The sequence below is a fragment of the Gasterosteus aculeatus genome, chromosome Y, assembly GCF_964276395.1.
Source record: "Gasterosteus aculeatus chromosome Y, fGasAcu3.hap1.1, whole genome shotgun sequence".
Taxonomy (NCBI): domain Eukaryota; kingdom Metazoa; phylum Chordata; class Actinopteri; order Perciformes; family Gasterosteidae; genus Gasterosteus; species Gasterosteus aculeatus.
In genome coordinates this window covers 12,777,512-12,796,431 of record NC_135709.1, presented here as the reverse complement: position 1 = coordinate 12,796,431, position 18,920 = coordinate 12,777,512, and the positions used below count along the sequence as shown (strand labels likewise).

Here is an 18,920-nt window from a genome sequence, read left to right as displayed (position 1 = left end):
TTGTAGCCTCTTTTACTACTTCACACCTCAAATTATTTATCCATGAAGCACAGCAGCAAGAAAAAGCAAGCACAAAAAAAATACTACCCACTATAGAAGTTTAAATTGGTTGTTTTATGAATTATTTATGTGTTTTTTCACCACGTCAGCACTTGCATGTCAGAGTCTGTCTGTGTTTGTGTACGTGAGAGAAATGGGGGCGGGCGGATAAGATTAAACGACACAAGGTCAAGTCTCGCACGCAGTTTAGTTTTTGTCTCAGATTGTTCATGCCAGTAGCAACATTTTCAGTTCTTCATTTCTTCCAAAATGCTCCACAACCACAACCAAGACATGTATAATTACAAGATTTATAAATGTCTTTTCTTTTGCATCATCTCCTCTTCCTAGTGTAGAGGTACAACAATTCACCATCAGTAACTAATGAAGCAAGAAGAATTGATTTCACACGGTGCACCCTGTATTCTTAATATATTGTATAATTTTACAATACATCTGTTTGGGGAATGTGCTTTCCCAAAACCAAAGTGAGACTTTTTATACCTTCCTCTTCCACACTCAATTCTCATACTTGCTGTATGCTGCACTGTGCCACTCCAAGGGCCCCCAGGGAAAACTCTCTCATGAGTATGGGAGTCCAGTTAATATCGTATCAGCAGTGATGGCCGGCAGACTTCAAAGATAGATCTTTAGAGTTTTCATGTATCAGACAGCACTGCTAATCCTCACTACAAACATCAAACCACTCCCGTTACATAAGATGAAGCCTGCGGTGGGGTTGTTGCCGTAGTAGAGGAGGCAGGTATTAGCAATGCCAACAAAGCAGAACGCGACACATTACCATCAGAGTTCATGTGTGAACTCAAAAAAGGAGACGCATAAATGCTGTGCAAGGTTTTTCTTTTGTGTCATTTTTTCCTGAACTAATCCGGAGAAAGTCTGGTCCACTGCATGTGGAAGTTTGTGTTGTTGTATATGATTCCTGGTGTATTTATATTCTTTATCACTTTTCTAAGAAGCCGCATGTTGTATTTTAAGACGAAAGAAAGAAAGATAAAAATAGTCAAGATGACTGTTAAGAACAGATAACTGTGACACGTCAGCTGCGTCGATTAGCAAATTGAAAGACAGATGGTAACTGGACAGGTAGACACGCCAACAAACAGACAACGAGCCGTACAGCCTGGCAGGATAAACAGACGCATAGCAGACAGACACACTAAACTGTGGGGAATTCACTGAACACTGAAGGCAGGGGAAGTCAGTTCAAAGCGAACCCCCTGGCTGTGTAAATCACTGTGTGAGACCATCATCTGTTTAAGAGATTTTTCTGATGCTTTTTTTCTGTCTGTCTTTCAGATTCCTAGTCGAGGATTTTATATCTGCTGAAAACTGTCATCAAAAAGCCCCATGATAACATATTGCGCCGTTGCCCTGACAATGTCCGTCCATGTTGGTCATTTTGTAACAGATCTTGTTTTTTGTTATAGTTCGGTAATATTTGTACACATCAAACAGAACGTGGGTTTGGCTTGGGTTAAGCATGAGGAGTGAGATTAGTTAGGTTCAAGGTAAGAATATTAGTGTAAGCCAATCAGAGGTAGAGTCGGGTAGAGTCGGGGGGGACATGCATTCGCCAATGTAGGAGAAAAAACGACCAGAGGGTTTGATGACGTTAATTTGGCTAAAATGTTGCCGGGTACTTTTGTTTGTTGCACAGAATGTTCTTGTTTTTGGAGTAATGGGCTTTCAGAACAATGGGAGTTTGTTTTTAGGATAACAGGGTGTCAGGCAAATGGGCTTTTAGACAATAGGACATTTTACTGACTATTGGGTTTTGTAAGAATGAGCCTTTGGAGCATTGTGGCTTCGTCAGCAAGTTGGTGGTGTTGTGGATTAATTCTTTGTAGTATTAACTATTTTCCAAATATACTCAAACTCGTTGACTTTATCTGACCCAAGTTGACCCTAACCTACACAGACAAGGAACTCCCAGTAACACAGACCCACAGACTACATTGTAGATTTGGATTCTTGGATTCACAGAGATTTATATGAGCGACCCACACTCAAATAAACCAAGCCAAGACACTAACGACACTTCACTGGTTCCCTCATTCTTGTCCGTTGGCACCTATCTCACTGCCCCCCCCGTTCTGTCTCATGGGTCCTACTGCTAGTGACCCTACACTATCTTTTCCAGGGCCTCGGCAATTCGCAGTGTGGCAAAGACTCTTCTGTCTCCATATCTCTACAACATTGCATGCTTGGAGTCTTATTATGTGTGGCCTAACTGTCTGTGGGCCTCCTTCTAGCTTTCCCTCGCCCTCTGTCAAACTGTCAATCATTACCAAGCTAGATATAGCTATAGCTATACCCAAACAAGTACATAGAGATGATTATATCATGAATATAGAAACATTTTTCCTCTCCAAAGGCCAGATACACAGAGAGGAGACCGCCAATCCTTCAAATGCTTTGGTCAAAGTAAGTTTTGTTATCAGAAGGTTTTGGTTCCTGCACTAGCCAAAGCGTTCATCCACATCCAGGCATTCTACTGACCTCTCCGTGACAAGACACGTGCCAACATCCCTCCTTTGATAGCATGCTGGAAAGGTTTTAACCTCTTTCCGATAAAGATTGTTGCAACTGCGCAAACTACAAAACGGTCACACCCACTCACGCATACCAGGAGAAGTGCGATCATATTGAGGGATCATATTGAACAGAATAAAGGAATTAGTCTACATTCATCAACAGGAGCAGCATACTGGCTTTCAGAGACGGATCCTGTGCTGATTGAATCACAACTCTGTGTAGCAGGATTGAGCTTTGATGGAATACAACTCTCTGATCCATTTCCATGTAATTAAGGAGTTGAGGATTTGGTGGCATGGATAAGGGGACTATGGAATATTCTTTAACAATAACACATATGAGGCAGTAACCTCAGGGGTCGAGGATCCCTACCATCCCATTTTGTATTATAACTGGCTATTGAAAACAATCAAAGACATTTGTAGAGCACAAGAGGTGGACATAGCTTGACAACCTGTTTTTTGCAGATGACTTGGCGGTACTACGAGAAGAAGCACTCCCTTCCACAGATGTGGAGAGGTCCAACAAATACAGGACATTCCCAAACCGTTATTTTCTGCCCAACCATTATGGTTTTCCTAGACTTAACTTTCGTTTAGGAACGTTGACAAGTGAGCACCAAATTGAGGTTGATCCCTTAAGAGAGTAAGAGGAAGGCCAACCAAATAATGGTAGTTGGTACTTTGATACTACAATCTGAACACAACCGATCCACGTGTGTGGATGAGTGGTCAAGAGAAACACGTCTTAGTTCAAAGGACAATAGGATACAAAGAGGCACTGAAGAGCGTCCTCCCACACACTCAAATAGGCTGCATATATACCCCAAGCTTCATGTCGTCATGACGTCATGTCCAACCATTACACAACCCATATTAAGCATGTTCTTGACTTCATTAGGCCCACCTATGACATCTCAGGATAGATAATCATTCATGTAGTTGCTGGGTGCACTAAACGTGAGAAGTGAATTTATTATGTCAGCTTACATAACATGGTCAGAGCTGGAATAATTGCTGCACTGATAGCGGCCTTTAGCAAGCTAGCAAGATATGTTAATGTCGGATAATTATAATGTGGCGTATTTACCAACAGCTAGGGGACAGGAGGGAGGTTGGAGGATGGCTCCGGGCTGTCACAAGCGTTGTTTAATAAAGCATCCGCCATCGGACGTTCCCCTTAGGAATACTGTTTTTCTTATTTCGGCGTGCGCTTGAGTTTTCATGTAGCAGCAGGACAGCTGAATGAATTGTTGTGCTTTTAACACTGTGTGGCGTATTATCTAGTCAGATACAACACCCACTGGTGCTGTAATCTCTAGCGGTTGCTGCCGTTGAACACAGCGACAGTTGTAATTGCTGCCTCTCCCTCGGTGACTCACTTCATTTCTCACTAAAATGATTGCTGAAGCGGCCTTTTCATTTTTCTGCTTCACTCTATTTCTTTGTCTGTGTGTGTGTGTGTGTGTGTGTGTGTGTGTGTGTGTGTGTGTGTGTGTGTGTGTGTGTGTGTGTGGGTGTGTGTGTGTGTGGGTGTGTGGTTGTTATAATCAGTCACCTAAGCTCTCCATGTTAGTAAACACCGTAACTCCGGTAAACACCGGAAGGCAAGGCCAGCCAATCGGAGGCCGGTAGAGCTGGCTGGGCAGCCAATAGCGGGGAGGAACACTCAGTCCCTTGTGACACGTTGACCTGCTGCATGTCGGTGAGCGTTGCTATGGAAACCCCACTGTACAGAGCGGTTGTGTGGAAAGGCAGCGGTGCGAGGGAGGGAAACGCAAGGTGGGAGGAGAGGAGAGGAGAGGAGAGGAGAGGAGAGAGGAATGTTGGCAAACGTAGGAGAGGAACCAAAAGCCAAACAGCAGAAATGAGTTAGTAGAGGGGCGTTTGCGAGAGACGTTGCATCAGGTGTAGTTGGAAGGCAGAGTGGGACTGGGAAATGAAGCTGGCTCTAAAGTGCACAGCGTGATCTAAAAGTATGTCGGCAACAGAGCATCTTCGGATGTCTCAGCTCCTGACTATTATTGCTTTGGACAAGGCGGCACTCGGGCACAGTCACACGTGCACCAATATCTGCCGAAGCAATATTGTTGCTGAACGTGGGCGGATGATTTGTGGGGTCAACGCAAGCGGCAACTTCCGGTTATAAATAAAAATTAAAAAGGAGCAAAAAGGGACATTAATCACTTTGGTTGGATGTTCTAAGAGGAGGCCATTTCTATGTCTACCATTGCCAATGCAAACTTGTAAGTGGCAAACTTCCCAGACAAACAAACCCACCTCTGGCAAGCAGCTGCTAACTGAGCAGTTCATTAGTTACATTGAGTAGCGAGCGAGAATGAAATGTAACAATCTAATGCTGTTTCCAGACACTGCATTGCTTTCGCCAGATGAGTTGAAAATAAATTCAGCTCATATTCTAGAGCCAGCGAAGCATTAAAAGGGGCGTGGTGGGATTAGCAAGATAGCTATCTTACTAGAGGACAGCTAGCAAGCAAATCTCGCTATGTTACGCTGGAGGAATAACATTTAATAACAAGTGGCATTTTCCTATTGGTGTCATTAACAAGTACAAAATAAAAGTATTTATTACTACTCATTGTTTAGCTCTGCTGTCAAGTCTTCCGAGTCTTTGGCGCTCAGACTCTATAGGGAGATTTGTATTTGATGGACGTCTCCCTTGAGCAACAGCAAGATAAACCCCCCCGTGGCCACCGGACATGGTGGTGTTTGCTGATGAGGCTGCTCAAATGATGACTGGGCGGAGATTGGGAGGTGGAGGGTTGCAAAACGATGGTAGGGAGACAACCATATTTTAAAAAGGCAGAACCAGAAGTTTCGTTCTTCTTGTAGGATATTAGAAATAAACTGACGACACGGTTCATAAATAAAATACATTGAGTGTAAACCAGAATACAGCCATGATTCTGAAACTGTGTAATCAATGAAGTAATGACAATATTGTAAAACCACTGTAATTCTGCAACTGTAATAGAATAATACCAATGCAGTTATGATTATATTTGATGTAATGTAATCAACTGGAATGCATGCATGTAATACTTGAACAACAACTGATATTGACTATGGGCCATTCGAAATCCGAGTTACACTGAACTCACCAGAAGACCACTCCCAGAGGTGTGGACACTGACTTTCACACCTTTAAGCATTGTTATAAATACCTGTAGGAACCATTGTTCTCGAGTTCGCTGGTGGAGGCGACAAACGGGCACTAGGGATGGTCAAAGGACTGACCTGGGACCTGTTGGTTGCTGAGACCAGCGGCTCCTCAGCTGAGATGTTATTTTTACCACAACACAATCTCCTTTATTAAATACATTTGATTTTAACTTTTAAATCTGCGATGCCCTTTGTTCGTCCGGCGTTTCTTCATTTTTTAACACAACATTCTTTTTGGATGGAGAGGATTAGCTGATCTAATCAGCTGATGTCCTGATTGACAACTCTGAACAACGACTACGAGGAAATAATGAGAGAGCGTGTGAAATAAGCTCCAGGCTAAGACATGAGTAGTCATTCTGTCTGAACTTGGGCTATTACTTCATTTAAATTTCACACATTTAATTTTAAAAACACCATTGATGCTCTATTAACAACCTCAGCAGCACACATCTACATTAATCTTCTGCCTGAAACTCCTGCAGCATTGATGCAAAGGTAACATCTGCTGTGAACCGAGTTCATTCTGAAACTTTTGAAATTAACCAAATACCAAAGGGAGAGAGGGAGGTATGATATATGACATAATTAGAAGAGTACTTTTCTTAATTACACATTACAAAAGATGTATAGGAATAAAGTTAAACATGACAAAGCCCAAATCATAAACATTGTTGGGTATGACAACTGTGTATAATCTATGATTTTGCGTTATTTATCATCATCTTACTTTTAAATTGTGTGCCGTTGTAGTCAGACTTAATTAAACATTCTTTTCGTAAAAAAGCCCCCCTCCCCACCCCCCCCGTTTCAGCATGTTTATCTTCCAAGTACATATTCCTGCTCCGAAGATGAAAACCTTTGAGTAAACTTGGCACATGACTTGTATGTGTGTCAACTCTGTCTCCTGTTTGCAAACATTAAATATCCTGTTGATGATTTTACACCGGTGTCGAGTGAGAATTTTTCTAACACAATTCATTCATCCAACAGTCTGCCCCTTCTGCCTGGTTATCTTCTCCTCTGACCTGATTAAACCCCTCAAACCAGGCTGGTCTGTGGATTTTATCAGGCAGCTCAGGAGTGTTGTCTTGGGTACGTGTGTGTCTGTGTGGATGTGTGTGTGTGTGTGTGTGTGTGTGTGGTCAAGGCATTGCAAAACGGCCTGCAAGTTGTAGAGTTATGTAACAACGCTTTTATTGCATGTATGTGTCTATTTTTAAGCAGGAATCCACATGGTGCGCGGCGTCTCATTAACAGTGACTGCCCTCGGCCTTAGAGACTCAAAGTGCATTGATGCCATTGATTTCAAGTACAGGGTATATCTGATGGTTCAAAATAGTATTCTACAACTTAAAGATGTTTACATATTGGAATTATGAACTAAAGATTTATTACAATAAATATTGTAACCTTTAATTATAGTAACATTAAAAAAGGTTATGGATATGAACCTAGATTATAGTGGCAAACACGTAATTTGGCAATATTGTCAGATTTATAATACGAGTCATATTAGTAAAAAAATGAAATATATTTGGCAATCCTACTTGTTTGTGTTGTATTCGTGGTTCTGCTTGCGTTATGGCTCTCAGGATGTGCTGAACACTCAAAAAAACACCAAAAATTTCAACAGCCACTAGACTGGCACAAAACTTTAACTACATCAGTTTCAGCTATAGTTCATTTTTAGATTAGGTTAGATTTAGTATCCACCTTGGTGGTGATTAGTCTTTGGCTTATCCGAAGAACCACCTGTTCTATCTCCCAATTCGTCTCTGCGGCATCTGTTTGGGACACACCAGGCTGTCAAACAACGGCTATATAAACGCCTCCATGTCAGTATTAGGAGGTTGGAGCCCTTGACGTATCGAAAGAGTGGAGGGAGATGGAGGTTGGGGTGAATGGTTAACCAAACTAACTGTTCATGTACCATGCAAAACCAAGTCACCATACCTATTTTTATTATAAAACAAACTTATTTTCCCAAATGTTTGTTGCAAACTAAAGTAAATCTACCATGGGCGTTTATTTTGGAAAGATAATGAGGATTTTCTGCGAAGGCGGAAGTTCATTTTGAAAAAACAGTGTGCGTTTAATGAGCGGAAGCTGACACGCTGTGGCTGTCACGTATTGATTACAAAAATACAAGATCCGGGCTAATTAGCAAATGTAATCATGCTAGTGCTGTGAGCTAAGAAGGCCAACCCTATACTAGCTTGGCATTAGCATGTTAGCATGGGATGTTTGCATTTGGCCCAAAGAGCAACTAATGGTTGTGGACTCCATTTAAAACCCCAAGTTACTGGTTTGGAGTGAAAGAATATTGGAATATGAGCTTTCAACACTCTCACTGGAGTGTGAACGTTCTGTGTGGTGTATTTGATAGATATTTTACAGCAGACAGAAGTAATTAAAGTGGCATGGTACATCTAAGTGTGGAAATGTGGAGGGTGAAGACATAGATTTGATGTCTCAGCCCTCTACCCATCCTTGTTTTCTAAAAAAACTTGTTTTTCTTGGGACTTGGGAGTTACTTGGGAGCTGCTGTTCTCATCTGTCCCTCCAACTTTTTATTCATCCCTTAAGACTGCATGGCCTGAATTGCCTCCAAATACACAGTGTGTCCTCATGACGCTGAGGGGTGAGGATGAAGAGGACAAAAATACAGAGAGAAGAGACAGAGGTAGAAAATTAGAGTCATTGTCATAGACGGTCCTGTTGCAACGCCCTAACTCTGGATGAGTGTGTGTGTGTGTGTGTCGACAAGGCACAGAAGAAGAAAGCGTGACCGGAAGCGACTTTAGGAAAAACTCCTTCTATTGCACATCTGTCATCACCATGTCAATCATTCTCAAGTAAGGAGTCATTTTACAGATGGCAATCGTCTGTCTGCCAAATAACGGATCTCGACAGGTGCTGGTTGGTTCACACGTCCCCACATACACACATTTCGACCCACTCCCAAAATGCCCACAATGCATCTGCCTGTGTGTCTCGTCCCTCTTACCTCCATCCGAGTATGTTTCTGTTCCATATCCGTCCTGCAGTCCGTTGTTCCAGGTCCCCTCGTACTTCCCACTCGTGCCCGTGCTCTCCCGCACGCCGTATCTTCCCTTAAAGCCGTGCGTCCACTCGCCCTTATATACCCAGCGGCCCTTATTCTCGATGCCCACGCCGTGTCTCTTGCCCTGAGCCCAGGTGCCCTGGTAGGTGTTTCCGCTGGGCCAGGTATAGAGGCCCAGCAGCTCAAAACCGTGGGCCCAGGAGCCGCAGTACTCACCCTGGCCCTTGGGTCCCGTGCAGATCCCATGGCCGTGCGCCTTGCCCTCCTCCCACCCACCGCAGTATGACCCCCCATCGTCAAAGTTGAACCTGCCGCCAGTGGACATGCATGAAACAGGTCTTGGCAATTCCACTGAAGCCTCGACAAAAAGAAGAAGGTAGGTAAAGGTAGGGAAGGTAGGGAAAGAGCAGAAGGACTGGTTGTCCACGGCGCGGAGCTTGGATGTCGGTACGGTCAGATGTGGGGAGGCGGTGGAGTAGGAGAGAGTGGGAGGGAGAGGGAGAGAACTCCCATGCTAATAGAGCAGCGTTACCCCTTGTTGTCGGCCGTTTTTGGAGAAAAGGGAGGATGAACAAGCTGAGCAACAAATACGTGTCCCCTTCGCGGGGGTGTCAGTGGTCTTCTTGAGCGATGGGAAAGGCCGTGTTCACACCATCGTCTTGGTGGGCTCCTTGTGGGATCGGCTAGCACTTTCCAGCTTCTCGGTGACAGACGGGGGGGGGAGAGGGGGAGAGTGGAACCAGAGCTGCCATCATCCTTTCTCAGAAGGGTTTTCAACCATGGGGCAGCTTCACCAGCCGGGCCATCGCCCTGCACGGTCTACGACAACTCTTCCTCCTGCTTAAACGCTTAGTGCCCCCCGCCTTCGGCCGCCTCCTACCTGATGATGCCTCCGCCTCTCTGAGGTATAGAGCCGAGAAGTCTCCCGGCCCTTCAAGCCTTCGAGCCTCCAGCATAGAAGCCACCCTTAAAGGCTCTCTGATCAGCACCAATGCCCAAATTGGAGGTGTGACATGTGTGATGAAGAAAGACAGAAAACAGTCTTTCTTTCTTTTTCTTCAATCCCTGTCCAGATGATGCGGCAAAAAACTACCATTTAAAAGTCAGACTTTGTCGCTCACTTTACTCACACACACACACACACTCGCACAGTGGGGGACTACACACATGCATAGAGAGAGGGAGAGACAGAAAATGGAGAAAACACATAAGGTAATCTGCTTGTCTTTTTTCTGTCCTGTGGTGCTGGAGAGCAACAATGCAGTCTCCTGCCTCATCCACACACACACACACACAGACAGACACACCAACACACTCCCTGTCTACGACAAGTGCGCACACACAGACAATCAAAATAATTTCTCCTCCTCTAATCCCTCTCTCTCTGTCTGCGGGTCTTTAATCCACTGCGTCCATAAGTGGTTTATCCTCTGCGTGGTTTCCCTTTAGGTTGACCCGCTTGATGAAGCACCATCCATCTACATGATCCTGTTACTGCTATGTTCTGTCCTCTTCAGCATCTCCTGCTAGTCTCCATGTTTCCCTACGGAGCGCCGGCTGACGCACAGCCTGCCTTCCTGCCTGCTGTCTTGGTCTCTCCTCCAATGGCTGAATCTCTCTCTCTCTCTCTCTCTCTCTCTCTCTCTCTCTCTGCTGATCTGGGTGTGTGTCTCTCTCCCTCAGATCTCTGCTCATTAAAGAGGGCTGTTCCAATGCAGCCAACCAATCCACTCCTCCTCCTCCTCCTCCTCCTCCTCCTCTTCCCCATGCTCGATAGCACGCTCCAGCTCTTAAAGAGACACACACACGCGCTTCCTCCCTCACCTGTAGCTTTTCAGCATTTACTTCCCCTTTGTCTCTGTCTTTCTGCATTGTAGGATATTAGAAATAAACTGACAACCCTGTTCATAAAATTAATAAAATGCATATAGTGCACACCAGAATATAGCCATGATTCTGAAACTGTATAATCCATAAAGTAATGACCATATTGTAAAACCACTACAATTCTGCAATTGTAATAGAATAACACCAATCTACAGTTATGATTGTATTTAATGTAAAGTATGGAAGTAAATCTGTGTCATCGGATTTTGAAAGAAAAAGGTGATTGAATTTCTAGCACTGAATATTTATGCATTGAAGTCATCTATCTGAATTCAACGTTAAAATATTCAACTGCAAAAAATTCAACCGCAACATCCGGGAACCCAAGGAAGAGCAATCAATTCTAGATTCAAGATCGGAGCACATGCAGACGCATTACTCCGACAGTATGTGCAGGAATAACCGGGGTACTGATGGAGTTCTCTTGGTCTGGTAACTACGTGCGTGAAGCTGGTAACCGGGTTATGAGAACTCCGACTATATCCTGGGTAAGGTGTCCCGTACCACCTACAGCATGGATCAATTATCAGTAGAATGCCCTGGCCGCTAAGCTCATGCTGGATATGATTCTGCTTTAGTCAAACTTAGTACAAGGATATTGCCTGTCTGATTATCTTAAAATCATGTATATTATACTTGTACTACTGATTTGTAATATCCTTCCTACGGGTTTTTTTCTGTGCTGTATTTGTGATTACAGGGTAACGTTATGGGAGTATATATATATAATATGGGAGTTCAGCCCTTCAGCCAGAAAGACCCTCAGTTCAAATGGAAATGACCAGGTAAAGAAAAATTTGCTATTTCAAATGCAAATTTATGTATACATACTTTGTAATGATGTCAATTTGTACAGTCAAAACTCCACCCGCTATCCACAGTAAGTAATGATAGACATAGCATTGTGTAGCATTATCAGCTTCTTACTAAAATTGCAGCCATCGAAATTAAGTGTTAATTTTTGTGACCATTCAGTAAAACCTATAAAGACCTGTTTCACTTAGGGCTAATGTGAAATTTATATAAGAAATGATCATAGGTTTCAAAGGTCTAAATCATTGCCTGTAGCACTTGATGAAAGTATGCAGTAGAATGCCAAGTTTTTCTATATTCATATATCATGCAAGAGCCTTTTTGTCAACCTTTTAATGTAGTAAGAAAAGACTTAAAAACTTGTTTTCTACAGGTCCTTCCCAGGTATGTTTACCAAGGCCAGAGGAAAGAGGCGCTTTCCTGCAGCAAATCTTGTTCCTGCCAAGAGAGCAAAACCGCTTGAAGTGGCTTTCTATTTGTTGCCAAAGCCGTATGAAAGAACTCCAAAAGAGCAGGAGCAAATACTCCATATGCAGGCCGGGTTGGGCAGTAGATGAGAGCACAACAGATGAAGAGGTAGTAATATGCAATTAGTTCTTTAGTCTAGCTTGTATGTTTATATGCATTAATATATATATATATTACATTAAAGAAGTTATTTCTTTCTAACTCTAACTCTAACTCCTCTCGATCTTCTCCAATCTCCTCGAACCCCCTACCCCTCCTCCCCCCTCCACCCTTCTTCCGGAAGACTTTGTCAACTACTTCACCAAGAAAATAGCTGACATACTCTCCTCCTTCTCAAACCCACTTCCTACTTCTCGCGTCCCACCGACCTCACCTCTTTCGCCCTCACTTTCCTCTTTCACCGCCCTCTCTCCTAACCAAATTCTTACCCTAGTAACCTCTGCCCGTCCGACCACCTGCCCTCTTGACCCTATTCCATCACATCTTCTACAATCTATCGCACCTGACCTTCTTCCGTTCCTCACCTGTCTTATCAATAACGCTCTGTTATCTGGCGGTTTTCCCAATTCTCTGAAGGAGGCAAGAGTCAACCCCCTCCTGAAGAAACCTACCCTCAACCCTTCTGAAGAAAACAACTACAGACCGGTCTCTCTTCTTCCCTTTTTGTCCAAAAGCCTTGAACGTGCTATCTTTAATCAACTCTCCTCTTATCTCCACTGTAACAACCTCTTTGGCCCCCACCAGTCAGGTTTCAAGGCAGGCCACTCCACAGAGACTGCTCTCCTTGCTGTCTCAGAGCAACTCCACACTGCTAGAGCTGCCTATCTCTCCTCTGTCCTCATCCTTCTGGACCTCTCTGCTGCATTTGACACGGTCAACCACCAGATCCTTATTTCCTCCCTTCAGGAACTTGGTGTCACAGGCTCTGCTCTCTCCCTTCTCTCGTCCTACCTCGACGGCCGCTCCTATCGGGTAACCTGGCGAGGATCTGTGTCGGAACCTTGTCCTCTTACTACTGGAGTTCCTCAGGGTTCCGTGCTGGGTCCCCTCCTGTTCTCACTCTACACCAACTCTCTTGGCGCTGTCATTCGCTCACATGGCTTCTCTTACCACAGATATGCCGATGACACCCAACTAATTCTCTCCTTCCCTCACTCGGACACCCAGGTGGCGGCTCGGATCTCTGCCTGTCTAACTGACATCTCTCAGTGGATGTCTTCCCACCATCTGAAAATCCTCCCCGACAAGACTGAACTACTTCTCTTTCCCGGAAAAGATTGGCTTACCCAGGACCCGACAGTCAACTTTGGAAACTCCGTGCTAACGCCCACTTTGACCGCTATGAACCTCAGCGTCACACTGGACAGCCAACTCTCCCTGACTCCCAACATCACTGCGACAACGCGATCCTGTAGATACACGCTCTACAACATCAGGAGAATACGTCCCCTTCTCACTCAGAAGGCAGCGCAGGTACTGATTCAGGCTCTTGTCATCTCCCGCCTGGACTACTCCAACTCCCTCCTGGCTGGTCTCCCTGCCACCGCCATTCGACCTCTGCAGCTCATTCAGAATGCAGCAGCTCGACTGGTCTTCAACCTTTCGAAATTCTCCCACACTACTCCACTCTTCCGCTCTCTTCACTGGCTACTGGTGGCTGCCCGCATCCAGTTCAAAACATTGGTGCTCACGTACCATGCTGTGAATGGATCGGGTCCAGCTTACATCCAGGACATGGTCAAACCCTACATCCCAACCCGCACTCTCCGCTCTGCATCTGCAAAACTACTCGTTCCTCCCTCACTGAGAGCAAAACACTCGACTAGATCACGACTCTTTGCTGTCCTTGCGCCGAAATGTCCTTGCGAGCTCTCTGAAGACACCAGGACCGCAGAGAGCCTTCACATCTTCCTCCGCAAACTAAAGACACACCTCTTCAGACTCTACCTCGACTAAAGACTAACAAATTATAGCACTTAAATTGTACTTGTAACGTCACTCATCTATAGCAAATTGTAAATTGGCTTATTTGAGGAAATTGCACTTTCTTGTTTCTTGTTCTCCTGAGTTTGTACCCTATGGTTGAATGCACTTATTGTACGTCGCTTTGGATAAAAGTGTAATTACAGATGGTTCCCAAATAAAACTTTAACAAAATTATCTTAACTCATATCAAGTACATTTGTTATTAAGACTGTCTATGTTGAATTCAAGGGAAAACATTTATTAGGAGTCTTACTGCAAGACAAAAACAAAACTACAAAGTGTTAACTTGTAATAACTGTATTTGAAACAGTCAAGTAAACTAGACAGGTGGCTTCTTCAGTTTATACTGTAGTCACACAAAAAGCCTAGTTACTTTGACTTAAATTAAATATATATTATATATCCAATACACTGTTGAAAGTTTCCAATCTAATTTCCATCTGCAATGTTTTCCACAGCTGGATGGGGAAGCCGAAAACTCTGTGTTGTGCCTCCTGAAGATAGTGGCTATTCAGGCAGGGTCTTGAAGGCTATAGGTCGTTGCGCTAAAAATCTGTTCAAGAAGCCAGAAGAATTCAAGAAGAACTTAACACAAATCCCCTACCACTCAATCATGAAGCATTTAGGAGCATGCCAAAAGCCATTTGTCAGAAGTGTGGAGCAGCAGTTCCCCTTCCACTCCTGACAGAACACATCTAGTCTTGTGATGTAATTGATGTTGACGATAACCTGACTAATGTGGATAGCGGTGAGCCTGAAGAGAGAAAATGTCAAAAGTATTTGTTTAAGATTTTGTTTGATTTTGATTATGTCAGGATCTTCAATCCCCCCCGAGTTGGTTGATGACAAGAACCGCAGCACGTTGATCAATTAAAGTCAAAAAGTTAACATTTATTTAGAAGAGAAAAAGATTACATGAGCAATTCTCTGCAGATATCTGGCTCTAACTATTGCTTGCAAGCAGGAGGTCTAACACACTAGCACGTATCAGCGCTCGGTGTAATGGCGTCTCCGAGCAGTAAAAATACTGAGTTTTTATACATGTGAAGGACATTCTCTGTGCCAGCTACGAGAAGCTGCAAAGCAAGTTGAGATAAGAACCCAGGTGAAGCTGAGGGTAGCACACACACACACACAAGATCCTCCTCAGTGGCCGGTGCAAATCATAATTAATTGACATAAATAAAAAAAGTGGATCCGGAACTTTCGTACCGAATAAGATATAAACCAAGGACATGAACAGAAGTCCTTTGTTTTGAAGCGTCTATGAGATCAAGTCGACCGCCCTCCCTTCGCAGGACACAGCTGCAAAGCAACATTTTGTATCATGCTGCTCTTTGCACATCAGGGTCAAATACAGGACACTTGAGACACGGCTTTAGCACAAAACAATGTTATAATATATTTTACCAGTACATGCATCTCACACATATTACATAGCATTCATAAAATGAATTAAGAAACCTTTTCTTTCAAAATATCATTGTTCTTTCTTGTAACTTCCATTTCTCAGCAGCAGATATGCTGGAGTGTCCTGTCTGCGCACAAATCTTTGCCACTGATTTTATTGAGGTACACTCTTCAGCCTGCGGGGAAAGGTATCCATTTATCTTTTCATGTTTTTTCTCTTAATGGCAATTGTCTTACTCTTTGTGCAAGTGTAACACAAAAAGAGCTTTATGTGGCTAGAGCAGGAAATCAAGTGAGGCATGAAAGTACTGTCAGTGAGGAAGAGCAAACAGCAATACCTGGACCATCTGGAACTTGTGCAGCAGATAGAGATGGTAGGTGATAATGCTTAGGGTCATCAGTGACATAGTACAGTTAAAGAAGGTAACATTGTTACAGTGCAATAAAAATGAGCATGTAGTATGGCCTGCTCTGGGTGGGAATTGTTTACAGAAAAAGCAGTCTTAGCAAAATCTTCATAGCACACCATTATTTACTCACATATTAATTAATGTATTTGTACATTTATGTTGCTACTATTAGACTGTTTATGCCAAAGTAGGGCCTAATGTATTTTACTTTTTATTTGAATCTACTTTTTATTTATTATTTTTTTGCTATCTTTACAGTCAAGCATAAATAATGAAACAACCACATTCATTTTTATTTTTTCTTATAAGAGTGGTTAACTGTCAGTGACCCTTCCAAGGCCATATCTCAGTGTGTAGACAACTGTCTCTGTATTCATAAAATGGAGAGTCCCTTACTTCTCAGCATGGACATAAGAAGAAGTCTGGCTGAACAGGACATGGCCCTTATCTCCTTTTACAAGAAACTTAATGTGGAATGGGGACGACCCCTGAATTGCAGACTTGAAGGTTGCTCCAATATCAATTTTCAGTTGTCAAAAAAATATTTCAAGTATTTCTTTGAAATGTATTCTGTCAAACCATAACTTGTGTTACAGGAGATACTGCTGTTGGCCAGGGTGTAACTCGCTTTTTCTTCTCAACATGCATGGAAAAGCTGAAGGCTGGATTTTGCATCAGTTTTGGTATGTATGTTAGATGTATGGCATCCTTGTTAATGTTGTTTGTTGTTTAATGTTTACTTTAAGTATATTAAAGATTTCCACCATTATAGTCAAGATTCTTTTAAATAACAACTATACAACTGTATCATCTTAGTTGGTTTGCTGTATCCTGAAAGTTCAAAGGATTCTACCAAATGTTTAATGCCTGTACCGTAGAGAACTGGAGTCTCCAGTCCATCACAGATTATACAAACCACGTTATTGTTATTTAATGTTATTAATGTCTTCAACAGCAAACACCAATGTTACACAGCTTTTTGAAGGAGAGCCTGGACATTTGGTCCCCTCAGCCTCTCATTTTCTGGTTGAAAGTGACATGTTCATGGTGGCTGGGAGAATGGTAGGCCACTCTTTCCTTCATGGAGGACCATGCCTGTCTGGACTCAGCCCTGCTATTGTCCATGTTCTACTTGGTGGTAGTCCTGAAACTGCCACAATTACACTGGAGGATTGTCCAGACCTGGACATAAGAGAAACAATCAGGCTTGTATGTGTAATTAAAGTTGATTCTATTATCTTGATTGTATAAAAGCTTAAATCCCAGTAATATGTATAATGTGTTATATTCAGTACTTTTTATAAGTGCACATAGCACCTGGCATTACTCAACTGCCTCTTGTCTTAAAGCTTGAAGGGGAATCCACACTGTCAGAGAGGGATGCAGGGAGTGTCCAGGAATTGGCCTATGCCTGGGACCTCCAATCCCTTACTGAGAAGAACAGGAGATGGATTTTTGAGAAGCTTCTAATCCATGCTGTGAGTGAAAGTTTAAGAAATGTTTGCTTTCAAAAGTTACAAGTTTGTGTGTTTTTGTCATCTGAGTGGAGGAAACATGGTTGATGATGTCAAATGATGACAAATTATTTTCCTGGAAACCTTAAAGTTAGTGGATGGTCAGTAATAAATGCAAATGGGGTTTATCAGTAAGCAGAAGGACAGTATCATATAACTCCAATCACTAGTGGATATAAACATAACAAATTTATTTAAATGTTATTATTTTCTTGAAAATAATCTTTTTCTAATTTTTTACGCTGAGATTGCTTTAAGACGAGTAATGTTATTGGATATACCCTTTGCCATGTTACTATTAACAGGTGATTGGCCGTGTCACAAGACAAATAAAACAGTTTCGACGAGGTCTTAAAGAAACCCCAATGTGGACAGTGCTGACCCAACGACCTGACACGGGGGCCTTGCTTCTCCCAAAAGAGGGAGCTGGGAATATCAGCCCTGAGGTAAATTTTTATTTTTCTGATCTTGTAATGTTTGTATTTTTTCTTACTATGTCATTGTCAATTACTAATAATTACAGTTCATACCTCGTCAGCATCTATTATAGTCCATGTTCAATATTGTTCTTGTTATTTATGTGTTCATACATCGTCGACCTTTCCAAAAGTACTGACTAGTAATGTATCATCAAGGTCCTACAAAAGTGATACAATGATGGAACTCATGGAAAAGTAAAAAATGAGTCATAATTATTTAAATTTCATGGAAAAGTTTTGAAAATTCACTGGGACAAATGTGTGGTAACCCTTAATAGAAAAATGATTCAATGCTCTCCCATGTTATTTTCAATGCAGGTACTTCTTCAGCGAATCACATCCGTGAGAATGAAGATGATGACGACGACTATTCAGTTGACACCAGATGCTGCATTACAGGCTATCTTCGACAGTTCATTGTGAATGGTAGGTTTACAAAATACATTTGAAAGTGCTATTAGAATATAATTTGGCTACTTGGCTGTTTAAATGTTCAACATTAACTTCACATTGCGGGTTGCTCTTCTCTTCCATTGAGTGTAAGCTGTTAGTGCCAGACTCTGCTATTTATCCTGATGATAGTAAAGTCAAATTAGATTTTTTTGGTCATTTGATTTGTTTCATTGTTTTTTTATCTCCTCCATAGCAACACCAACTGAATTGACCAATCTGGTCAAATTCTGGACCGGGTGGGAGATTCTCCCAACGAGCCCCTCCGTAGAGGTGGTCATGGGCAGATACCCCACAGCCTCCACCTGTTTGAGATGTTGACCATCCCAGGACATTACAATGATTATCAATCTTTTCAAAGTGATATTCAGGCCTGTATTTGCTCTTGCCAAACAGGATTTGGCCTGGTGTGAGAGACTAGATTTGATCTTGTACTAAATGTTGATCTAACTTTGTTTGTTGGCTGTTCAAAATGTTGACTGTTATGCAACAAATATGGATGTTCACTGTAAACAATCTCTGCACTGAAATAAATAATTAAATAATTAATTATAGGAGTTATGTGGACATGACTGTACTGGTTTCACTGTTACTGCAAAGACTTGAAATCTTCTTCAGCTGTATTACAAAATAAATTTCAATTTTCAGCATTCACA

General features: G+C 42.6%; 1 protein-coding gene and 1 long non-coding RNA gene across 5 annotated transcripts in view; one reads left to right on the top strand and one right to left on the bottom strand.

Annotated features, from left to right (window-relative positions):
- Window positions 1–10,515, bottom strand: part of LOC120812202 (junctophilin-3-like) — a 46,598-nt gene extending 36,083 nt beyond the window's left edge. The window contains exon 1 of the mRNA XM_040168010.2: window positions 8,791–10,515. Within this exon, the coding sequence (XP_040023944.2) occupies window positions 8,791–9,172 (382 nt within the window). The 5' untranslated portion in view covers window positions 9,173–10,515. The remainder of the gene's footprint in view (window positions 1–8,790) is intronic.
- Window positions 10,516–10,621: 106 nt separating this feature from the next.
- LOC120812231 (uncharacterized) lies at window positions 10,622–18,204 on the top strand. 4 transcript variants are annotated; one of them, XR_013455077.1, is made up of 6 exons: window positions 10,622–11,519; window positions 11,921–16,504; window positions 16,777–17,030; window positions 17,171–17,299; window positions 17,641–17,781; window positions 18,133–18,204. It is a non-coding gene; the product is annotated as an uncharacterized LOC120812231 (long non-coding RNA). The 4 variants fall into 4 exon arrangements; XR_013455074.1 differs by having other exon boundaries at window positions 11,921–17,030; XR_013455076.1 differs by lacking the exon at window positions 10,622–11,519 and having other exon boundaries at window positions 11,825–17,030.
- The last annotated feature ends 716 nt before the right edge of the window (window positions 18,205–18,920 follow it).